Source organism: Typopeltis vanoorti, chromosome 23, assembly GCF_054136105.1.
Source record: "Typopeltis vanoorti isolate ZY-2024b chromosome 23, IOZ_Tvanoo_1.0, whole genome shotgun sequence".
In the NCBI taxonomy this organism is placed as follows: Eukaryota; Metazoa; Arthropoda; class Arachnida; order Uropygi; family Thelyphonidae; genus Typopeltis; species Typopeltis vanoorti.
The window spans coordinates 69,427,015-69,446,907 of record NC_143571.1 but is presented as its reverse complement, the minus strand read 5'-3'; the positions used below and the strand labels follow the sequence as shown (position 1 = coordinate 69,446,907).

At 33.9% G+C, this 19,893-nt stretch overlaps 1 protein-coding gene across 1 annotated transcript in view; it reads right to left on the bottom strand.

Moving 5' to 3' along the window:
• LOC150093938 (histone-lysine N-methyltransferase 2A-like) overlaps positions 1 to 19,893 on the bottom strand; it is a 294,597-nt gene that overhangs the window by 274,284 nt on the left and 420 nt on the right. Inside the window, exon 2 of the mRNA XM_090412869.1 lies at positions 5,000 to 5,067. Coding sequence (XP_090268995.1) covers positions 5,000 to 5,067 — 68 coding nt within the window. The remainder of the gene's footprint in view (positions 1 to 4,999; positions 5,068 to 19,893) is intronic.

The following is a 19,893-nucleotide window of genomic DNA, read 5'->3' as shown; positions in this document are numbered from 1 at the left end:
TCATACATAACCCATGCATAAAGTCATTCGCAATTATGGCCCTCCTTTTAAACATTTCACTGTCATACCGTGGCAAAAGACTAATCATTCGAACTCTTTCACTCTTTTCTTTTGCTACCTCAAACAATTCATTCAGGTCTTCTATCATTTCCATTTTATCTCCTTTCAAATCATTCGTACCTGCCACAACAATCATTTCTTTCACCCTTTCCTTTTGCTCTCTAATAGACTCAGTTACATCCTTTATGGTCGCACCAGGTTGGTACAATTTTGTCAAATCCTCTACTAACACACCTCGTACTAACGAGTCTCCATACAGCACTCTATCCTTCATTTTGTTCATCTTCACATTCATACGCCTATTTTTCCTGTCATACCTTTTATTATTGGTTGGTTCATTCAGTCGACTTTTGCTCATACGCTCTAGCTGCTGTTTTGCCCTTTCTATCGCACCATTCAACAACGCGATCTCACTCAATGCATCTATCTCATCTTTTTTATTCTCTGAGAAACCATTAATACTATCATTCACACTTTCTACATTCACACTCTCATAATTCTCATGTACAACCTTGCCGTTTCTTGTCATATCGCTATTTTCTTCATTCAGAAGTTTGACAAAAATATCACACTCACGATCCGAAATACACTTCAATTCCTCATTCTCCCTACATTTTCTACACACATTCAATCCTTTATTATCATCTATCCACACTCCGACCGCACTCCGTAAAGCGTACATTTCACAGCTAGTACACTGACTCATTTCTTTTATACTACTGTTCTTTGATAACGATGGCGAACCATCATTACTGGCCGCCATTTTCCTTCGTACAGGTGCCATAATTATTGCAACGTGTTTTATCAAATAATAAGTTATACACACCAAAAACACACAAACAGACGCACTAAAATACGCAAGGCAATACACATAACACACATATGCTAAAAAAGATAGCTGTCCGGATTACAACAGACCAAAAAGATCTCCAAGACGAATTGACACTGATATCCAACAACCTCATCTTGAATGGCTACCCTCGGAGACTTGTTAACAAGATTCTGTTCTCTGATCCACCATAAAGACAACAAGAAGACACTCAATATATTACCACAATCGTCATTCCATACGTGGGGAGAGCCTCTAACAAGGTTGCTAAACTCCTCAAACCACATAGAATAAGAGTGACCTTTAAACCTAAAGATACAATTCGAAAACTCTTAAGATCTCCAAAAGACTTCATTCCTTTCTTTAAATATGCTGGAGTTTACAATATCCCATGTTCGTGCGGTTTAAGTTACATCGGCCAAACTTCAAGAAGCCTTGAGATAAGACAGAGAGAACACATTGGATATGTCAAAAACAACAGACAAGATATATCGAGCTTATCTTCCCATTTCTCCACAACCAACCATGTCATTGAGTAGGATAAAAGCTGTATCCCTTACATAGAAGGGGATTACTGCTCTCGTATTTTTAAAGAAGCCACAACAGTCGCCCGTTCTGTAGAAAATCTTAATAGAAACCAAGGTTTAATCTTATCCGAGATCTGGAAGACCCTAAATAGATCTCTAAACACACAAGAAATGAACTTTAGTAACAACTATAAAACATTCCTAAACAACAACAAGTGAAATCATGTACGTGCCACACGTGTATTGCACATGTTGTATTGTTTTGTAATTTATAATTAGAATTCTGTTAATGTCTAGTCTATAACATGTTTTGTTAGCTTTAGTTCCTATCATCAGTCCTGTACCCTGAAGGTTCCAACAGCTCAAGTTGGTGAAACTAGTTGGAATTAAAATAGTTTTTTCTCAGATACTTGATCAACATTTCCAAAATACTCAATTTACATAGATAACTAACAAATTAACATATAATTAATCTGTATTATGCAGGACTAATTAAATATGAATCTTATACAAAAAAAAAAGAGAGAGAGAGAGAGAGAGAGAGAGAAAGATTACATTATAAGTCGCATCAAAAAATTAAACACCAGATGTTTCGGAAGTCAATCTTCACCACCACAAGTAAGAATTCTCAACATTGGGTTATCCATGTCCTCAAATTGAAATACAGTTGGTTATTTCCACATATAGCACTTAGCTGGCTGGAAGATTATATCAAAGAAACTAAGGTGAGAGGTAATATTGCCAAGCCTGCACACTACGTGTTCATCAGTTGGGATACATCTCATAAAGGATGAAAAACTCAAAATTCCTGACGGAAAAATTTTGTATACAAGACTGTTTGCTGTTAGGTAAAAAGCCCTTTAAAATGTTCCTCTGTGCTATGATAGGAAATGAACCCAGGTAACTAAAAGTTTTGTCTTTCATTATTGGTCTATGTTTGCAACAACTAAAATTGTCTACTTTTTTTTTCTATACAAAAATTATAGCATTTAAAAAAGGAAATGAAACAAAGGACACTCGTACAAAAACACCTGATTGAGTTAACAGTGCATAACTTTAAAGCTTCTGAAAATGTTAAAAGCATATCATAATTTAAGCATAAAGTTGTTTTCAGGGTTAACAGACATTTTAGGTAAACCTCATTGGCTACACACAAGATCATATTATGCATATTAACTGACATTTAAGCTTATAAAAATGGTCTAAGTATTGTACAAAAGTATGTTTCACACCCAAATAACTTCTATTATTGTTTCAACACCAAAGATTTTCAAGGGGAATGCAAAGAGAAGTACATATCAATACTTAAGGTATTGATATGTACTTTTCTTTGCATTCCTCTCGAAAATCTATTGTCATGTACTCCAGCTGCCTTTCCACTTGAAATGTGGAAAGGCAACTGGAGTAGATGATATCTGACCAGAAATGCTTAAGTATGAAGGTATAAAGGTTTTGAAGTGGCTACAGTGCATAATTCAGAGGGGCCTTGTCAGAAGATCAAATTCCAGATGACTGTAGTAGAGCTCTTATAGCTCCCATATATAAAAAAGGGAATAAAGCAGAATGTAAGAATTATTATAGGAATTTGACTACTGAGTGTTTCAGGTAAGATTTATGCAAGATTTATTTCACGGCCCACAGTTTGAAAAATACTAGAAGACAGCAAACCAATGATAATGATGTATTCATAAAGTCACAGTTTCAGTTGACATAGAATGGCTAAAGATAGAAATGAAAGGGGGACTTTGTGAGAGCTTCATCCAGAAGTGGAGAAAATGGCTGATGATGATGACAATAAATTTCATAACGATTGTGGAAAAGAAACTTGAAGAACAAGCTGAGTTCATGCCAAATAGAGGTTGTCCTCAAAATCAGATTTTCACTTGAAGACAAATAGTTGAGAAATCATAGGAACATAACAAGGATCTGTCCTTAGGTTTTCTAGATCTGGAAAGGCATGTGACAAGGTGTCCAAAAGGAAGAGCTCTTCAAACCACTATTTTATGGGATAAATGGAACATTATACAGAGCAATACATAGTCTATATTAAGTTGTCAGCAGTCAGAATTGAAGGAAATACAGGAAGATGATTTCATGTAAAATCAGGGGTAAGACAAGGATACATGTTATCTCCACTCTTATTCATCATCTATATGGATCACATTATGAAAAAAAGTGGCATTAGCCCTGATACTAGGATTGGATGTCAAACTTAGTTGTTTTGATGAGTACTCCTAAAATCTCCAGGATTCTCTAATTAAATTGAATAACAACTGCAAAAAAATTTGGCATGAAAATCATCAATAAGAAGACCAAATCTATGAAAATATGCAGGAACATAAAAAAAACTTCAGCTGCGTTATGAATGGAGATCCTATAGACAAGTAAAATATTTCAGCTATTTTAGGCACAGTTTTTAGTGAAGATGGCAAGTTAAATCGGGAAATAGACGACAGAATAAGCAAAGCTGGTATGGTGAGTAGCCAGCTGAACAGATTTATATGGAATAATAGAGAACTTAGCCAAAACATCAAACTAGCATTAGAAGACAGTGTTCAAATCTGTTTTAAGTTATGGATCTGAGAGTTGGGTTAAAAATAAACTACTTAATCAAAAACTAAAGACCACAGATATGCAGGTTCTGAGAAAAATTAGGAGAATGAACAGAATGGCAGAATCATATTAAAAATGAAGACATCGGGAAAAGGAACTTGATATTCTTTGCTTTCAAGAATGTGTCAGCAGAGCTAATCTAAACTGGTATGGTCATTTAAATAGAATCGGTAAGCAAAACATTGTTTGATGCCAAGATGGCATGGCAAGAAGGAGACCCAGAGGAAGACCAAGATCTAGGTGGATTGATTCAGTCAGAAGTGGCTTAGAAGCACAAAATGTTAGTTATGATAACATTGAATGCTCACAAGTAATAGACTGATTTGGAAAAAAATTGTTGATAGGAGGTTAATAACAATGTAAACTTAATCATGTAATGCTGTCATAGTAACCTGAACACCCCTTGAGGGTACATATCAAGAAATTGATGATGATGAGTTTATGCAGCAAACAATTGCACACAGGCTAACATTAGTATATTAACATATATTTTGTAAAATGCATTTTGTTTATATAATATCAAATATCAAACTCTGCATTCTGACATTTCATGATTTCAGATGTCACATAATTTTTGTGACATCCAAACAAGACCATGATCCTAAAAAAGAGTGACTATCCATTCTTAGGGTAGATTACATTTGACTGCCTTTAACCCTAAAAAAACTGACATTTATTATTCAAATAACTAAACTTTTTTCTAGTTATCAAAACATTCAATTTTCGTCTGTAATGATGCCTGGTATCCACTGGAGGGGGTGGGGGGAGTTAAAGGAGTGTAGGGACTTATTTAAACATTCATTTTCAGCATCCCACAGTAAGGGATCTTGTAGCATAGTTCATATCTACAAATAATTAACTACATGAACTGTGCATTCATTTAAGCAGTGATTTCATTCAATTATCACAACGAAATCACTTTAAAAAATATATAAAATAAAAATAATATTAACTATAATAAAATACTCACCACTGTTTTATAATGACCCTGATGAAGATGGCTTTTGATTGTGGTTAAGTCTCGAGGCTGATTATCATCTACAGAAACATTTCAAATAAAGCATACTAAAATCACAAACAGGATATATAACATGCAATCTTTAGAATATCAGTTAAGAATACTTATCTTTAATTACTTTTTTTAAATTAGAGATAAAAAAAACTCTCTCTTTTATAACATGATAAATCTCATGACGTGATGTTGGAAGTTTAAATATCATGCATATAAAAATACCCTTTGTGTAAAGTAAGCTGGAAATAAATGTAAACATTATACTTTTAAAACTACACTTTAAACATGAATATTTTAGTACATCGTTTACTTATGCCATATGTATCTGTCCTGAGCAGCCATTGCTGATTCACGTCACTGAAACTCCAATTCTATTAAGGTCTTGTTTGATATAGTCAGTTTATCTAGTTCTGGGCATATCTCATTTTCTAACATATGCTGGATCATTTAACAGTCTTGTTGAACGAGCGAATATCCTACATTCTGACAACATGGCCAAGTCATCATAGATAGACTTTCCTTACACAGGATAGGGATAACAAATGACTCACTACTTCTCACACATATTAATATTCACAAAGTCAAACTATTTCATTCCTAAGATACACTGTTGTGTCCCAATTAATGATTATTATTCTATCTAGTGAAATTCTGCTTATCTATATTCAACTTTTATCTATGTACGAGATATCACCCCAAAATACAAACATTTAAGCTATTTCTCCCCTTAGTGTCCCTAATATTTATATTATACTGCGCCTTTTGGGACATTTAGTTTGAGATATTAAATACAAAAACAAGGAGCAATTACTAAAATATGTCTGAATGTGAAACAATATTGCAGTCGTGACACTTTATCTCGTTACTCATTTAAATATTCTCCCCTCCCATGTGATTAGGTTTGTACGTTTTTCAAGTGGTGCATTGGGCAGCAATTTCAGACAACTGTTTTATCAATGAACAAAGGTTTATTAAACTCATTAGTATGGTACAATTCAATTTCTAATATAATTCAATTCAATACTAAGAAAATATTTACAAAATAATATTAGCTTATCACAAGTAATTTGGCTATGATCCTATATGGGTATTGCAATCATGCCGCCATAACAAATTCGACTCATACAATCATATGTATAATCCCAGATCTAATTATCACATTAGTTAACCCTATATTAGTCTGAATACGCTATATGCTGTAGCACCTGGACATATGTGATCAACTCACTCTATTTAACTATCTAAACCTATGTAGATTAAATTATCCTTTCACTGTGTTAACACATGACTTTGACATTTAAAATTTTCCTATAAGTTACAATACACATGCATAAATCTCTGGACACATAATTACTTATATAATATTAATATTAACAAGCATACTTTCATTATAATCAGTCATGTACTAAAGTCCTAGTATAAATTTCCTTAGTCTCTTCAACAGTTCAGTAATAGAATCATCATCATCATCATACGTATCAAGGATTTAGGCCTAGTATGGCCTGTTCCGGCCTTAGAAGTCATCGTTGAATCGTTTAAGAGGACGTCCTGGTTTTCTTTTTCCTAATGGCTTGTACTTTAAGGCTTGTTTTGGTATTCAGTAATAGAATAATGATTACAATTACAGATGATTTTCAGTTAGCACGAGATTTTTACAGTACCTTTTTCTCTTGAGTTTTCTATATTGGCTTCTACCTTTTTCCGATTGAACTATCCTGGTATGATCTCTCCTATAATCGGTCACTCCTAAGTTCTTTTGGCATTAAACTGTGCTTATGCAATCTTTACTTTTCGTATTTGAATTAAAAACACACTTTAGAATCATCTATACCATGGCTGTGAAACTCACCGCATGGACACTGACTTCTTTACAGATTTCCTTTTTTTGTAGTTGTCACTGAATGATGAAACACATAGATAATACCTTCTTTCCTTTAGCTAAATGGCATTCCTCATTTCTTACCATAGGAAATACGGAATCGAAATCCCACTCACTACTTGTTCCCTTGTTGTGTCAGACAGAGATATAACTCCAACCCCGCCACTCAGGAAAATTGCATGAAAACCTATACGAAGGAGCTCGTGAAGAAACTATCCGGGAAAAAGCCCCATGGGGGGGGGTTCTAACCCTGTTATACCTTGACCCCTAACGGCACCTTCTTTAATTTCTTTTCTCCGCCCCTTACTTGATTCGACTTCACCGACAAGGGTGGCGTTTTTCTGCCAAACATCCTGCGGTCGGCGAGCACGCGACTGACACGTGACGATGTCTCAATCTGGGAATTGACCATGAGCGATAGTCTATTGTTTTCTTTTGCTAGCCTCTAAATTAATCCCCCTTCCAAAATTTTTCTGTGAATTTACTTAATATTTTAATCTCTAGCCTCTCACATACAATTTCTTATGACTAATCCTTTCTGTCTTACATAGCTAATTTTTTCATATTACAACTGTAATACATTCCTTCTTTTATTATTTAGTTCAACAAACACCTTTTTGACATATATTTTACTTGGATGCAAGAATATTTTTCTTTCTTTAAGTAATTTATGTATTAGCTGTTATACAGGGGTTTTATTTAATTTTCTCTTCATGTTACACCATGATAACTGAAAATTCCACATAGTGAAGGTATCAGAGTGTAACAACACCTTAAACATTGTTGATAAAAAATAAAATAAAATAAAAGTATATGATTATCGCTTTTACACAATGTCCACATCTTGCCAAAACAGGGAGAATCATAGTACTGTAAATTTTAAGTTTTGTTCTTACTGCATTTCAGCTGCCTTTCTAAACTTTCCATAATAGTAGTTTAAGTTTAAGCTTTAATTTCCTTTATGTAATTCCAGTTCTGTGGTATGTAGTGAAACATAAAAAATATTTATGACAAATGTCTGTTTTGTCAATTATCACTAATTTTGTCAGAATATGACCTAGAAAGAGCTAAGATTTACCACAAAGTAACCAACTAATTGTGACATAGTAACTAGAACAGATGGCAATTAACTTATTTAATATTTAATAAAGGGAGCTTTTCAAGCTTTCTCTTCTTCTGTTCATTGGACATACACAGCTGCTGTATGGTCATGCTGATGCTTGGCGATGTGCAACACCAGTCCTCGCCATGTAGTCCTGTTGTATGCTTTTCTGGAGGCTTCAACTCTCTGAAGATCAGCCACTTCTCTCTCTCCCTCTCTCTCTCACACACACACACCATCCAACTCATTGATGGTCTGTCCATTCCTCTCTGTCCAGGAAAACTTAACCCTCTATTACTGTTCTGAGAATTCCTCCTTCCATTCTTTTAATGTGTCCAAAATATTTTAACTTTCTTTTGTCAATATCCTTAAGGAGCCTTAAAGTTATACTGATCTTTTTTAACACCTATTCAATTGTACGCCTTTCAGTATATGATATCCTCAACAGCCTTCTGTAACATACATCTTAAAAGCAGATATCCATTTCTTATCTGACTTCTTTAGGTTCCAAGTCTCACATCCATAAGCTGCTGCATCCAAAATCCTCAACTTTGTTCCCATGGAAATAGATCTATCCTTCCAGATTTTAGACAAGTCTCTGACTGTTGGTTTAGACATTCCTAATCTTCTTCTGAACAGCAATTCTTCACATTAACAATGGATCCCAGGTAGTCAAACATGCTGACTTCCTCAATTCTTTCTCCATTAAGGTACATTTGTTTCTCAAGAGCTTCCCTGTTTGTATTTCCTTAGAGAACCATAACCTTGTCTTGCTAGGATTGAGTTAAAGTCCTCTGTTATTACTGATCTTGTCAACTTTATCAAGAATCTGTCCTAGTATCATATATACTAGTACATAGGTCCTAACACATATATATATATAATTGGATTAGGATTTACTTGGTTAAACAATGATATTTGATTTTAATTTAAATGACTAAAACACCGAGAATAATAAAAAAACAAGGTTGAATGGGGACACTACTAGTTTCGTTGGTAAACCAACTTCTTCAGGTGTCAAAGTACAAAGAGTTATACACAATAATCCGACAGAACCATTACATAATAACAACACCAGATCTACTAGAAACTGTAATACAGTTTAAATTGGAGTCCGCGCTACAGTTCCAGCTGTATGTTTATGCGTGCGTGTGATATCGCAAGAATGCCAACACTGGACAGCAGAGCTGTGCGAATCAGGTAAACTGTAGCTAAGGCTGCTATTCATGTGGAATGAATCGAGGGTAATCTCTTTAGACTCAAGAATAAGTCTTTCAAGTTCATCACAACATATGTGAATATTAGAAGTTTAGACCAGTCTATTTGATGTTGGCAGCCTTCATCTGGGTTTATAGAGAACAAGACGTGGCTGGTGAGAGCACTGGCTCGGGTTCTGTTATAGGAAATGTCTCTTTTGTGCTCTTCCAACCGAGAAGGATAGATTTATCAGTCTGTCAATAGTAAGGTTTTCCACAATTACACATAATCTTGTATACTCCTATGAACTGAAGATGGTGATGTTTTTCTTTAGATTGACTAAGGATAGAGCAGAGTTTAGGAAAAGTAGAGAAACATGTTTTGATGTTGAACTTTTTTAAAATTTTAGCCAGTTTGGGAGAGAGGGAACTAATGAAAGGCAAGGAGATGTAAGTTCTGGGGGGTAGTAGAATCTTCATTAGTTGGTTGACGACGGCGAAAAAGAAATTTCTCAATGCTTTTTAAAGTAAAACCATTATTAAGAAAGGTCCTTTTTAGGAAACTAAGTTCATTTTGAAGCTCTACGTCATCTGATATTAAGGATCTGGCTCAATGTGCAAGGGTGGAAATAATGCCAAATTTCTGTGGAGGGTAGTGGTGAGAGGATGCATGAAGGTCTGCATGTGTTGGCTTCTTATATAATATTCTTCATACAGATTCTAAAAATTGACTTCAATGTTTTTTCAAACTATTCTGAATTCAGAAAACCCACTAATGAGTTAATGCATGTACAGTTCTAGTAGTGAGAGTTTTTATGATGATTGTGAACATTACCCTCAACATTTGTCTAAAATAGCACAAAAGAAATTGTTCAACTTTTTTCCCCCCAGAAAAAAGAGTGATTAAGATAGACTAACAATATTTAAGTGTTAGAATTAAAAACATGAAAATTATCATGATGAGTAATGAATAAATAATAAATGTTCTTGTATCACTGCTAAAATACTTTTTTTATCTTCCTTTTCATGTTTCATAGACAAATAAAAAAAAAAGCATTTCTGCAGTAATATGTATTTTGTGTGCATGCATGTTACAACAGTCATTCATTTTACAAATTATGGACTTTACAACTGTGTTATAAATAACTACTTTAATTTCCCAACATTTCGACCTTCATATTAAGGTCATCATCTGGAGTATATACAAATATACAAGAACAAGCTGAGTTACATTTCACACTATGCTAAAGAGACAATGATTTGATCAACGGTTATTATAGCATGACCTCTAGTGAAAATATAATATAAAAAAAAAAATACAGATAAAATTAAAAAATTAATTAATAATTTAGAAACTACATCAAAGCTAAATTCTGTTTAAGATAACATAAGAGAAACATTCTTTCATATAGATAATTTTCTGACAGTAGCAATAATGTCCTAGTTTAAACATGACAATTGTTATGTTAGATTAAGATTGTTAGTCTATCTTAATCACTCTTTTTTCTGGGGGGAAAAAAGTTGAACAATTTCTTTTTCGCCGTCGTCAACCAACTAATGAAGATTCTACTGGATTATCTACAGTCCTGTTTATAGTTAACTCTTAGGGAGAAAGGTTCCGTGGGTAGAATATGTGGCTTCCATATGCTTGGGATTTTTAGACCATCATTATCGTTCAGATTAGGGTGGTTGATAAGAATCTCACAAGCTTCCTTAAATTTATGTTCATACCATATTTTGGTGTGATGTAGACAACTGGTGCTTTTCCAGTCAATTCTATGTAAAGTGTGTTCAGGGCATGATCAGAAAGGCCAGCTTCACCATTGTTATTATATTTAATGTGTCATTTATGTTCCTTTTGTCTGATAGGAATTGTGCGTCCTGTTTCCCATATATAGGATAGATTATATGTGCAATAAATATGGTATACTCCAGGGTGGGGCAGCAGAGGGAGTGGGTCTTTGGATGAGTTGAGTAAGCATTTTAATTTTGTAGGAGGTTTAAAGGTGGCTTTGAGGTTGTATTTCTGTAGTATTCTGTTTATTTTATCTGATGTCCCTTTAATGTAAGGAATTGTTATAATTTTATTGTAGTCTGGTTTATCTTTGCTTTTTATTGAGGTCTTGTAGAGAATTTTATTAATAGTGTTTTGGATGTAACCATTTTTTTTAGGAAAGTATTGCTGATAACTTCAAATTTGTCTTTAAGCACTTGTTCATTGGAGCAAATCTTCAAAGCCCTGTTTTTTAGAGTATTAATGATATCTAGTTTTTGTGTTGGGTGGTGGTAGGAGTTTATGTGTATATATTAGCCAGCATGTGTCGCTTTCTGGTAAACAGTGAAGGAAAGACTGCTAGAAAGAAGATGTGTTACAAGTGTATCTAGAAACAGAAGTGTGTTCTGCTTTTCAATCTCAATTGTGAACTGTATGCATTTGTGTTGTTTGTTTAAGTGGCTAAGGAAAGTGTCTAGTGTCTGACAGCCATGGGGTCAGATCGCAAAAACAAACAACACAAATGCATACAGTTCACAATTGAGAACTGTATGCATGTTGCTCTTGATGTACGTAAGCCAGACGTTGGGTTTTAAAGGAGAGGAATCAAGAGCATGTTGCTCAAAATGTTCCATATAAAAGTTAGCAATGGGGGGAGGGGGGGGGGGGAATAATGGCAAGCCCATGGCTGTGCCTTCTTTTTGCAGGTAGAAAGCGTTTTGCCATACAAAATAACCAGAACGTAATACATGCGCAAAGAGTGCCATGATATCTGGGGGTATTTGTTCTGTAAAAGAAGGATTGTGTCATTGATTGGGGTATTTGTAAAGAGGGCAGAGACATCAAAATTGACTAACAAATCATCTTTTTTTAATGTAATGTCTTTGATTATGTTTATGAAGCGTTGTGTGTTTCTGATATAGGAGGATGAATGACCTATCAACTCCTTGAGTGTTGACGCTAATTTCTTGGCTAGGTGATAATTCGGGCTGTTCTATACCTTCGACTATCGACCGGAGTGGTGTTTTGTTTGTGTATCTTTGGTAGACCATAAATTCTCTCAGCCCTATATATGGGAAACAGGATGCACAATTCCTATTAGACAAAAGGAACATAAACGACAGATTAAATATAATAACTATGGTGAAGCTGGCCTTTCTGATCATACCCTGAACACTTTACATAGAATTTAACATAGAAAGCACCAGCTGTCTACATCACACCAAAACATGGTATGAATGTAAATTTAAGGAAGACTGTGAGATTCTTATCAACCACCCTAATCTGAACAATAATGATGGTCTAAAAATCCCAAGCATATGGATGTTGGATTCTGATTATGTAGAGATTAGAGTAATTATTATTTGGTTCAGAATCCAACATGATCTTCCATCACAAAGGCTCGACTTGTAATTAATTAATGTAAATCACTTGTTTATAATTTAATATTCATATAACTACCTTTAATTTTATCTAATATTTGATTAATTAATCAAAGATATATGTATTAATAATGAAAAGACTGTATTAAATATTATTAAGCTATTTTATTCATTGCTATATTAATATTATAAGAACTTGTATTTGATAATTTAACTGCACATTAATAGAAATGTAAATGTTCTTTATTTATTCCTATTTGTAGAAGTTTAGCGTTATGCAATACCTCAATTTTATTATGTTTTGTTGTCATGGAAACGTATGTTAGATAGCTTGCACGAGTTTGGAACAGTGCTATGCTTAAAGAGATCACGAGAACAATTTAGGCGGGAAGAATGGATATAAAAAGGAAGAACGCTGAAAATATAGATGAGAGAGATAGATTAGAAAGTGAAAAGAGAGAGAATTGGCATTCGGTTGGAATCAGAGTATTTAGCATTCGGGGAATCAGAGTGCGATATTAGAGAGTTGGCAAGTCACTCAAGCAGCTTATTTAAGTCTACTAATCAAGAAGCGGTTAGCTAATAAGTTGTAGAATAACAATTATAGCTATGGAAGACAGCTGAGTGACTACTGAATGAATAGCAATACTAGAGTTGAGATTTAATTTCAGGGCCGACCTTTCAAGGATACACAGAATCTTTAAGCAAAGTATGGAGTAACGAGAGAATAGTAGAGACTGTAAAGTTGAAGTTTACCGTTAGCTGTGTTTAGAATTATAGTGCCTAAAGAGTTAATTGAATGCCGGAGGAATGAACAACTGTGCATATAAAATCTAAAGTTAAGGAATTATTGTGTTACTTTAAATTCATGAGTGATCAGTAGTGCTTCATGCAAGAACGTCTAATTATGTGTATTGTGACCATGAATTAATTCAGTTAATGCTTAGAAGATTTATTTTAATGAGTGTTGTTTATTGTTAAAAGTGTTTACGGTTATAAAAAGTGTTTGTGTGTAAGTTGATGAAGAAAGAAGATTATCAGTAAGATTATTCCAACCATTAATATTCCTTTGCAGAGAAGTGTGTGAGTTTCATCCTAGAATTTCCTTATACTAACAGTAACTATTGCGGAAATTAGCTGAAGTGTAAATTTAAAAGTGTTTGTTTGTGAAGAGGTGTTACTGCAATTTTTGTCGTATTTGGAACTTAAAGAACTGTGAGAAGACTGTATTATAGAGATAACAGATTTACCATTGTATGAGTTGTATGATTGAATTTATCTGAGGAGTTAAAATGTTTGTGATATCTTAATTACTGATTTGAATTTAAATGTAAAATTTGTGATTCTAAATTAAATGTTTGTTTTTGTAATCAAAAGTTGTATTTTGCCTGAATCTCTTTTACTGCACCATTCATAAAATATTCGAACCAAAGTGGGAGTGATAAATAAGTTAAACATACTCGGCTAGTATATATAATAACAACATATAAAGGAAAGGTAGTTGAGAGTTGGTTTTTCTTCAATTCTTGAACTAATTCAGATATAGAGTGGCACAGTCTTTAAATATAAATTTTCTCTACATTTGAATTAGAAATCAACTTGTAACCTATCAACTAGTTAAGAATATCGTAATAACTATATATCGGATTCAAAGTATAGATTGAGAAGAAGTAGGATCCAACATGGGACATTTGCTTGGCACATATTCTACCCACGGTATCTTTTTCCCTAAGAGTTAACTATAAACAGGACTGTAGATAATCCAAAATCTTAATCTAACATAACAATTGTCATGTTAAATTAGGACATCACTGTTACTGTAAGAAAACTATCTATATGAAAGAATGTTTCTTATGTTATCTTAAACAGAATTTAGCTTTGATGTAGTTTCTAAATATTTAATTAATTTTTTAATTTTATCTGTATTTTTTTTTATATTATATTTTCACTAGAGGTCATGCCAGTAGAATAACCGTTGATCAAATCATTGTCTCTTTAGCATAGTGTGAAATGTAACCCCTGATGATGACCTTAATATGAAGATCGAAATGTCGGGAAATTAAAATAGTTATTTATAACACGGTTGTAAAGTCCATAATTTCTAAAATGAATGCTGATCACCATGTAACACTAAAAGAAAGGAAAAGCATATTACAACAGTAGTCCATTAATACAATGGGTGTATTAAGTTTTATTTTTACATAGTTCAGGAACCATGCTCTAGAGTCCAAACAAATAGATGTTTTTCAAGCTAATTCAGGCTTCCAGTAAGCAGGTAGTGTGAGCACACCCATCAATGAAATTCATATCACACCTAAACATTCACAACCTGCTTGAAAACTGATAATAACAGAATAAAAATCAGCCAAAACATTAACAAAAGCTTATAAATTCGCTAGTTCCATGACTGAACACATGGCTGCAATATACATGTTACCAAGGTGCTCGACCCAAGCTGTCACTTGAATAAGGAGATATCTATCTGACTGAGCCAATACAAAATTTTTGAAGTCCTACTTACAATCAATTTTTTCATGTTTTTCTTATCTTGGTAATGCAAGTGTTTGATGTGATGATAAATGGAAGGTGCTTTAGAATACTATGACAGGTTGAAGAAATACCTTACTACTACTTTCAAGTCAACAATTTTCCTATTAACAATTTCACAAGTATGCAAGCATAAAATGACAGGTTGAAGTACTACCTCACTACTACTTTAAAATCAACAATTCTCAAGTATGCAAGCATACTATGACAGGCTGAAGCATAGTAGCAAACAAATTAATCCTAACAGTCATATTTTCAATTAAAGATACCAGGAAATTATATACTTTGTTTAATCCTTTATCTAAGTATAAGCAAACAAAGTTTGCACCTGAACTATTTTCAGGACTGGAGCAACTCATATATTGAAACTAATGACTTCACATCACTTGCCTTGGTATCTCATAATGTTAAGCGCATATCCTTATGGGTATGTATAATGCTATGCATTATGGGAAGGGTCACTACCCAGACTGGTTTCGGCCTTTATTGTCAGTGGGAGCCAGACTCAGAGGTGATACTAAGGTTGAAGTAATGCAGAAGTCATATTTTCATATACAAGTAGCCAAAAGGTGTCACACCTTATATTAAAATACTCTGGATTAGAGAAAGTTGTTGAAAGTTTTTCCATTTTGTTACCAAGAAATTATATACCAAGTATATAATTTCTTGGTATCTTTAATTTATAGTATACCAAGTGGTAAAACTTTTAAAAGTCAATAACATGTCTATGTGCTCCTCTGTTCCTAATAAGTTCATTAATTTGCTTAGGCATGGTCTCTGCCAATGTAGAACATATTTTTCTTATTTCTGCATCTTGAAACCATACATTTATAATGGATTGTATTAAGTTATCCTTTGTATCACAATTTAATTTTCCAAGTCTTTTTTTCACTATGGCCCACAAATTTTCTATTGGGTTAATACCAGGAGAATTACCTGGCCACTGAAGCAATTGAATGTTGTGATTTTTGAGGAACTCTTTCACTTTTTTTTTTTTTTGAAGTATGGCATGAAAAGAACTCATCTTCCAGCAGGAAGATGAGTTCTTTATCTTTTTGGATCTGTGGGACCACTCTTTTTTCCAATATTTTTATGTATTGGTCACTTTTCATCATACCATCAACAGGTTGAAGCAAGCCTGGACTGTCACGTGTAAAAGTTTAGCTGGATGGGAGAAGTCTTCTCAGCTGCTGATTTACAAACATAGGGTACTCGCTCTCCTTGGAACAAAGAAATGGCTCTCATCTGAGAATATGACTTCTCCCACTTCTCAACAGTCCAATCTTTGCACAGTTTTGACCACTGCAGCCTCTTTTTCTGCATAGCCTTTATTAACAGTTGTTTCTTTTTTGGTTTGTGGGCAGTCCTCCCTGCTTCCAACAATCTTTGATGGACTTCCATGTCATAAACATTAATCCCACTAGCTACCAAGTCTCTATTTAAGTCTACAGTAGACAATCTTGGATTCATTTTGCTTTTTTTAGTAAACAATCTAGTAAATGATCTTGAGAAAGTGTAGTTTTCATTTTTTTTGCCCACATTTTCCTTTTCTGTCAAGAGAAAATGTACATGTCTCCCTAAACCTCTTTAAAATCACATTAACTAACACCACACTCATTGGTAATTTGTCTTTGAGTCATGGATGTGAGCTGAGAAAGAGTAGATATTTTTGAATGCTTTCTTGAAGCTGTATCCATTTTATAACTACCAAAAATAAATAAAACACTACAAATGCCAACTTGTTTACACTATTAAAAAGCACAACACTATTAATAAACATTGTAGAGACAGTTAAAACATGGGGCGTTCAACCAAAATAGTGAACTAAAACCAAAACCGTCATCAACTGAAACAAAATCCAAACCAAAACCTAGATAAAAATTTAGCTTGTTCAGATTAATTTGTTTACTACTGTATTACCTTACTACTACTTTCACTATTAACACAACACTATTAATAAACACTGTAGATACAGTTAAAACATGGCATTCAACCAAAATAGTGAACTAAAGCCAAAACCGAAAATAATAAACCAAAACTTTCATCAACTGAAACAAAAACCAAACCAAAACCTAGATAAAAATTTAGCTTGTTCGGATTAATTTGTTTACTACTGTATTACCTTACTACTACTTTCCAATCAACAATTTTCCTACCAACAATTGTCAAGCATATTGAAAAAAAGTTACCATGTTTTATATCCTTTTATAGATGGGTATGAGTGCTCTATTCCAATTATGTACAATTCAATCTTCTGATCAGGCTTTCTGAATTAATTTGTAAAGCAAATACAAAATCATTATAACTCCACATTTGACCATGAAGATGACAAATGGCTGAATCAATGAATGTTTTCTTTAGGGTTTGCCAATGAATCTCCAAGGTTTGGTTGCTGTTCTCACACTCTTTCATTTTTTCTTCAATAATCTTTGTGTATTTTAGTCTACAGTTCACATCTGAGAGCTGTTCAACTTTTATTCGCTTTAAAACTTTCTTACATGTTCTTCTTTTCAATATGAAATTCAATTTTATCTTGCTCAAGACTAAATAGTGATTTAGTCTTGAGCTTTAGGGTTTGATCACTTCCAATTTCAAATCCTCTGTACACTCTGGTGTCCTGCACCAGGGAGAAAACATCACTATCAACAATAACATAGTTAATGAGACTTTTCTTATTTCTTGCCTCTTCTCTCCATGTGAAATTGTGCACATTTTTATGTTGGAACATGGTGTTAGTAATAACCAGTCCATGTCCTGAGCAGAAATGCAACAGATATTTGCCATTATTATTAGGCTTTGCTCTTTTCTCCAAATTTTCCCAAAATATTTTTGTATGTGTGACAATCGTTTCCTACTCTGCTATTCAGATCCCAACAAGGACCAACTTTTCCTTTTTCACTATGTCAGTTGCTTTCTCTAAAGCCTGAGAAAATTCCTCCATTTCTACGTTAGTAGATCCTTCTATGGGACCATTGGCACAAATAAGTCTCATTGTTCAGTTCCCCATTCTGATATTTGCCCAAATCACTCTACTTGATATTGCTTGCCATTCAAGAAGATTAGCCTCGTATATTGTGTTCAATACTACAGCTACACCTTTTTCCTCTGATTGTCATTTCTGAATATAACATTTTGCATTTATTGCTCAGAAAAATCTCACCAGATTTTTTTTTTTTTTTTTTAAAAATCTGGAAAATCTAGAAAAATCTCACCAGATTCAGTCACCCCTATTATGTCAATCTAGTACTTATCCAATTCCTCAGCTAGCTCCATTTCTTTGTCATTCAGGATTCTTATGTTGATAGTATCAATCCTAAACTCTGGCGATGTTGAGTTGGGATGTGTTTAAGGATTTGTTCCAGTAGCTGACTTTTTGCTGTTCGCCCTGGCGAAAACAATGAGGGCCTTGTTTAACCAGGCAAAGCCCCAGCAGGCATGAAATTCTGTCTCATGTTGTACCATCATTTTATTTGTGGTTTAAGCCAATAAGAATACAATTTAGTCGGCTAAATCCCAAATTGACAGCCCATTCTCATACGTTCAGTATCTAGGTAGATACCTAACAGGGTGCACCACAGGAAGATGAGGATTGGACATTATGTCAGAAGCCCTGGTCAGTTCTCTGCATTGCTTTAAAGGCTATATGGGGGTCTCCTCTCAGTTATATAGCTTTGACCCTTGAGCACTCATGGAAACCATAGTTCTTCAATTCCTGATGAACTGTTACAGTGCTGATGCTTGCAGTGCCATTTTGGAACTCAGTAGCGAGTGTTTCAACTGAGAACAGGTAATTTTTTTCATGCAATGCACTTCAGCACTTGATGGTTCTGTTCTGTGATTTGTGGTCTACCAGGTGATAATTGTGCTGTTCACTTACAAGTGAATGAAGCAGGAAAGAAGTCTCCTGAACCGAGTTGTTGCAAAAGTGGCATACCATACTGTCTATGGATAATGCAATGCTTCATTTTATATATGTATCAGTGTAATATATATAGCCATATCCACTGCTATGAAGGCATGTCTAGATATTTTCAATCTGCTGGTGCGTGTGCTATCTAAGTGAAGTTGTGGCCAAGATTGCCGACAGCTTCTTCATTTAACCTTTTTGAAAAAAGACTGACAATGAAGACACTGAATTAAGAAGGCTGCTATCTATTTCTTAGTTTTATAAATGCCTGGAAGTATCAAAAATGTTCAAGAGAATAGTCCAAAGCCACATAGTGAGAAGGGCTGAAAACTCATTAGTGATTGATTGATGGCCACGTGAGTAATAGAAGTTAGGTAGCAGCAATGTGTTACAGTAATAGAGAAAAGTTGGTGTGCTTGTAGACATGGAGGACTTTTTTTTGACTGAAATACAATTTTACACTACATACAAGTCAGTAATGCACATCAATTCCTATCTTTTAAGGAAGGCCAGCGAATTTGTCCAAGTTCCCACTTACTGTATTATTTTTTATACAGTATTATATTATTTTTATAAAATATTATTTTTATAGTGTAATGTTTACTATTGTTTAATTTATTTCTTGTGCCATTTTCATTCCATTAAACCTTTAACATGAGTTCTAACCAGCACCTAAACTGTCTATAGCACAACTGCCATGTAATAAATGTAATAACATGAGAGTATCATGTAACGATAATTGATTGCTTAAAGTTAATTTTATGTCACTGCCAAAATACCCAATGAAAAATAAACATCTTTACATATGTTTATTCCCTAATAAAGTAATTCTTATGTTGAAATCTT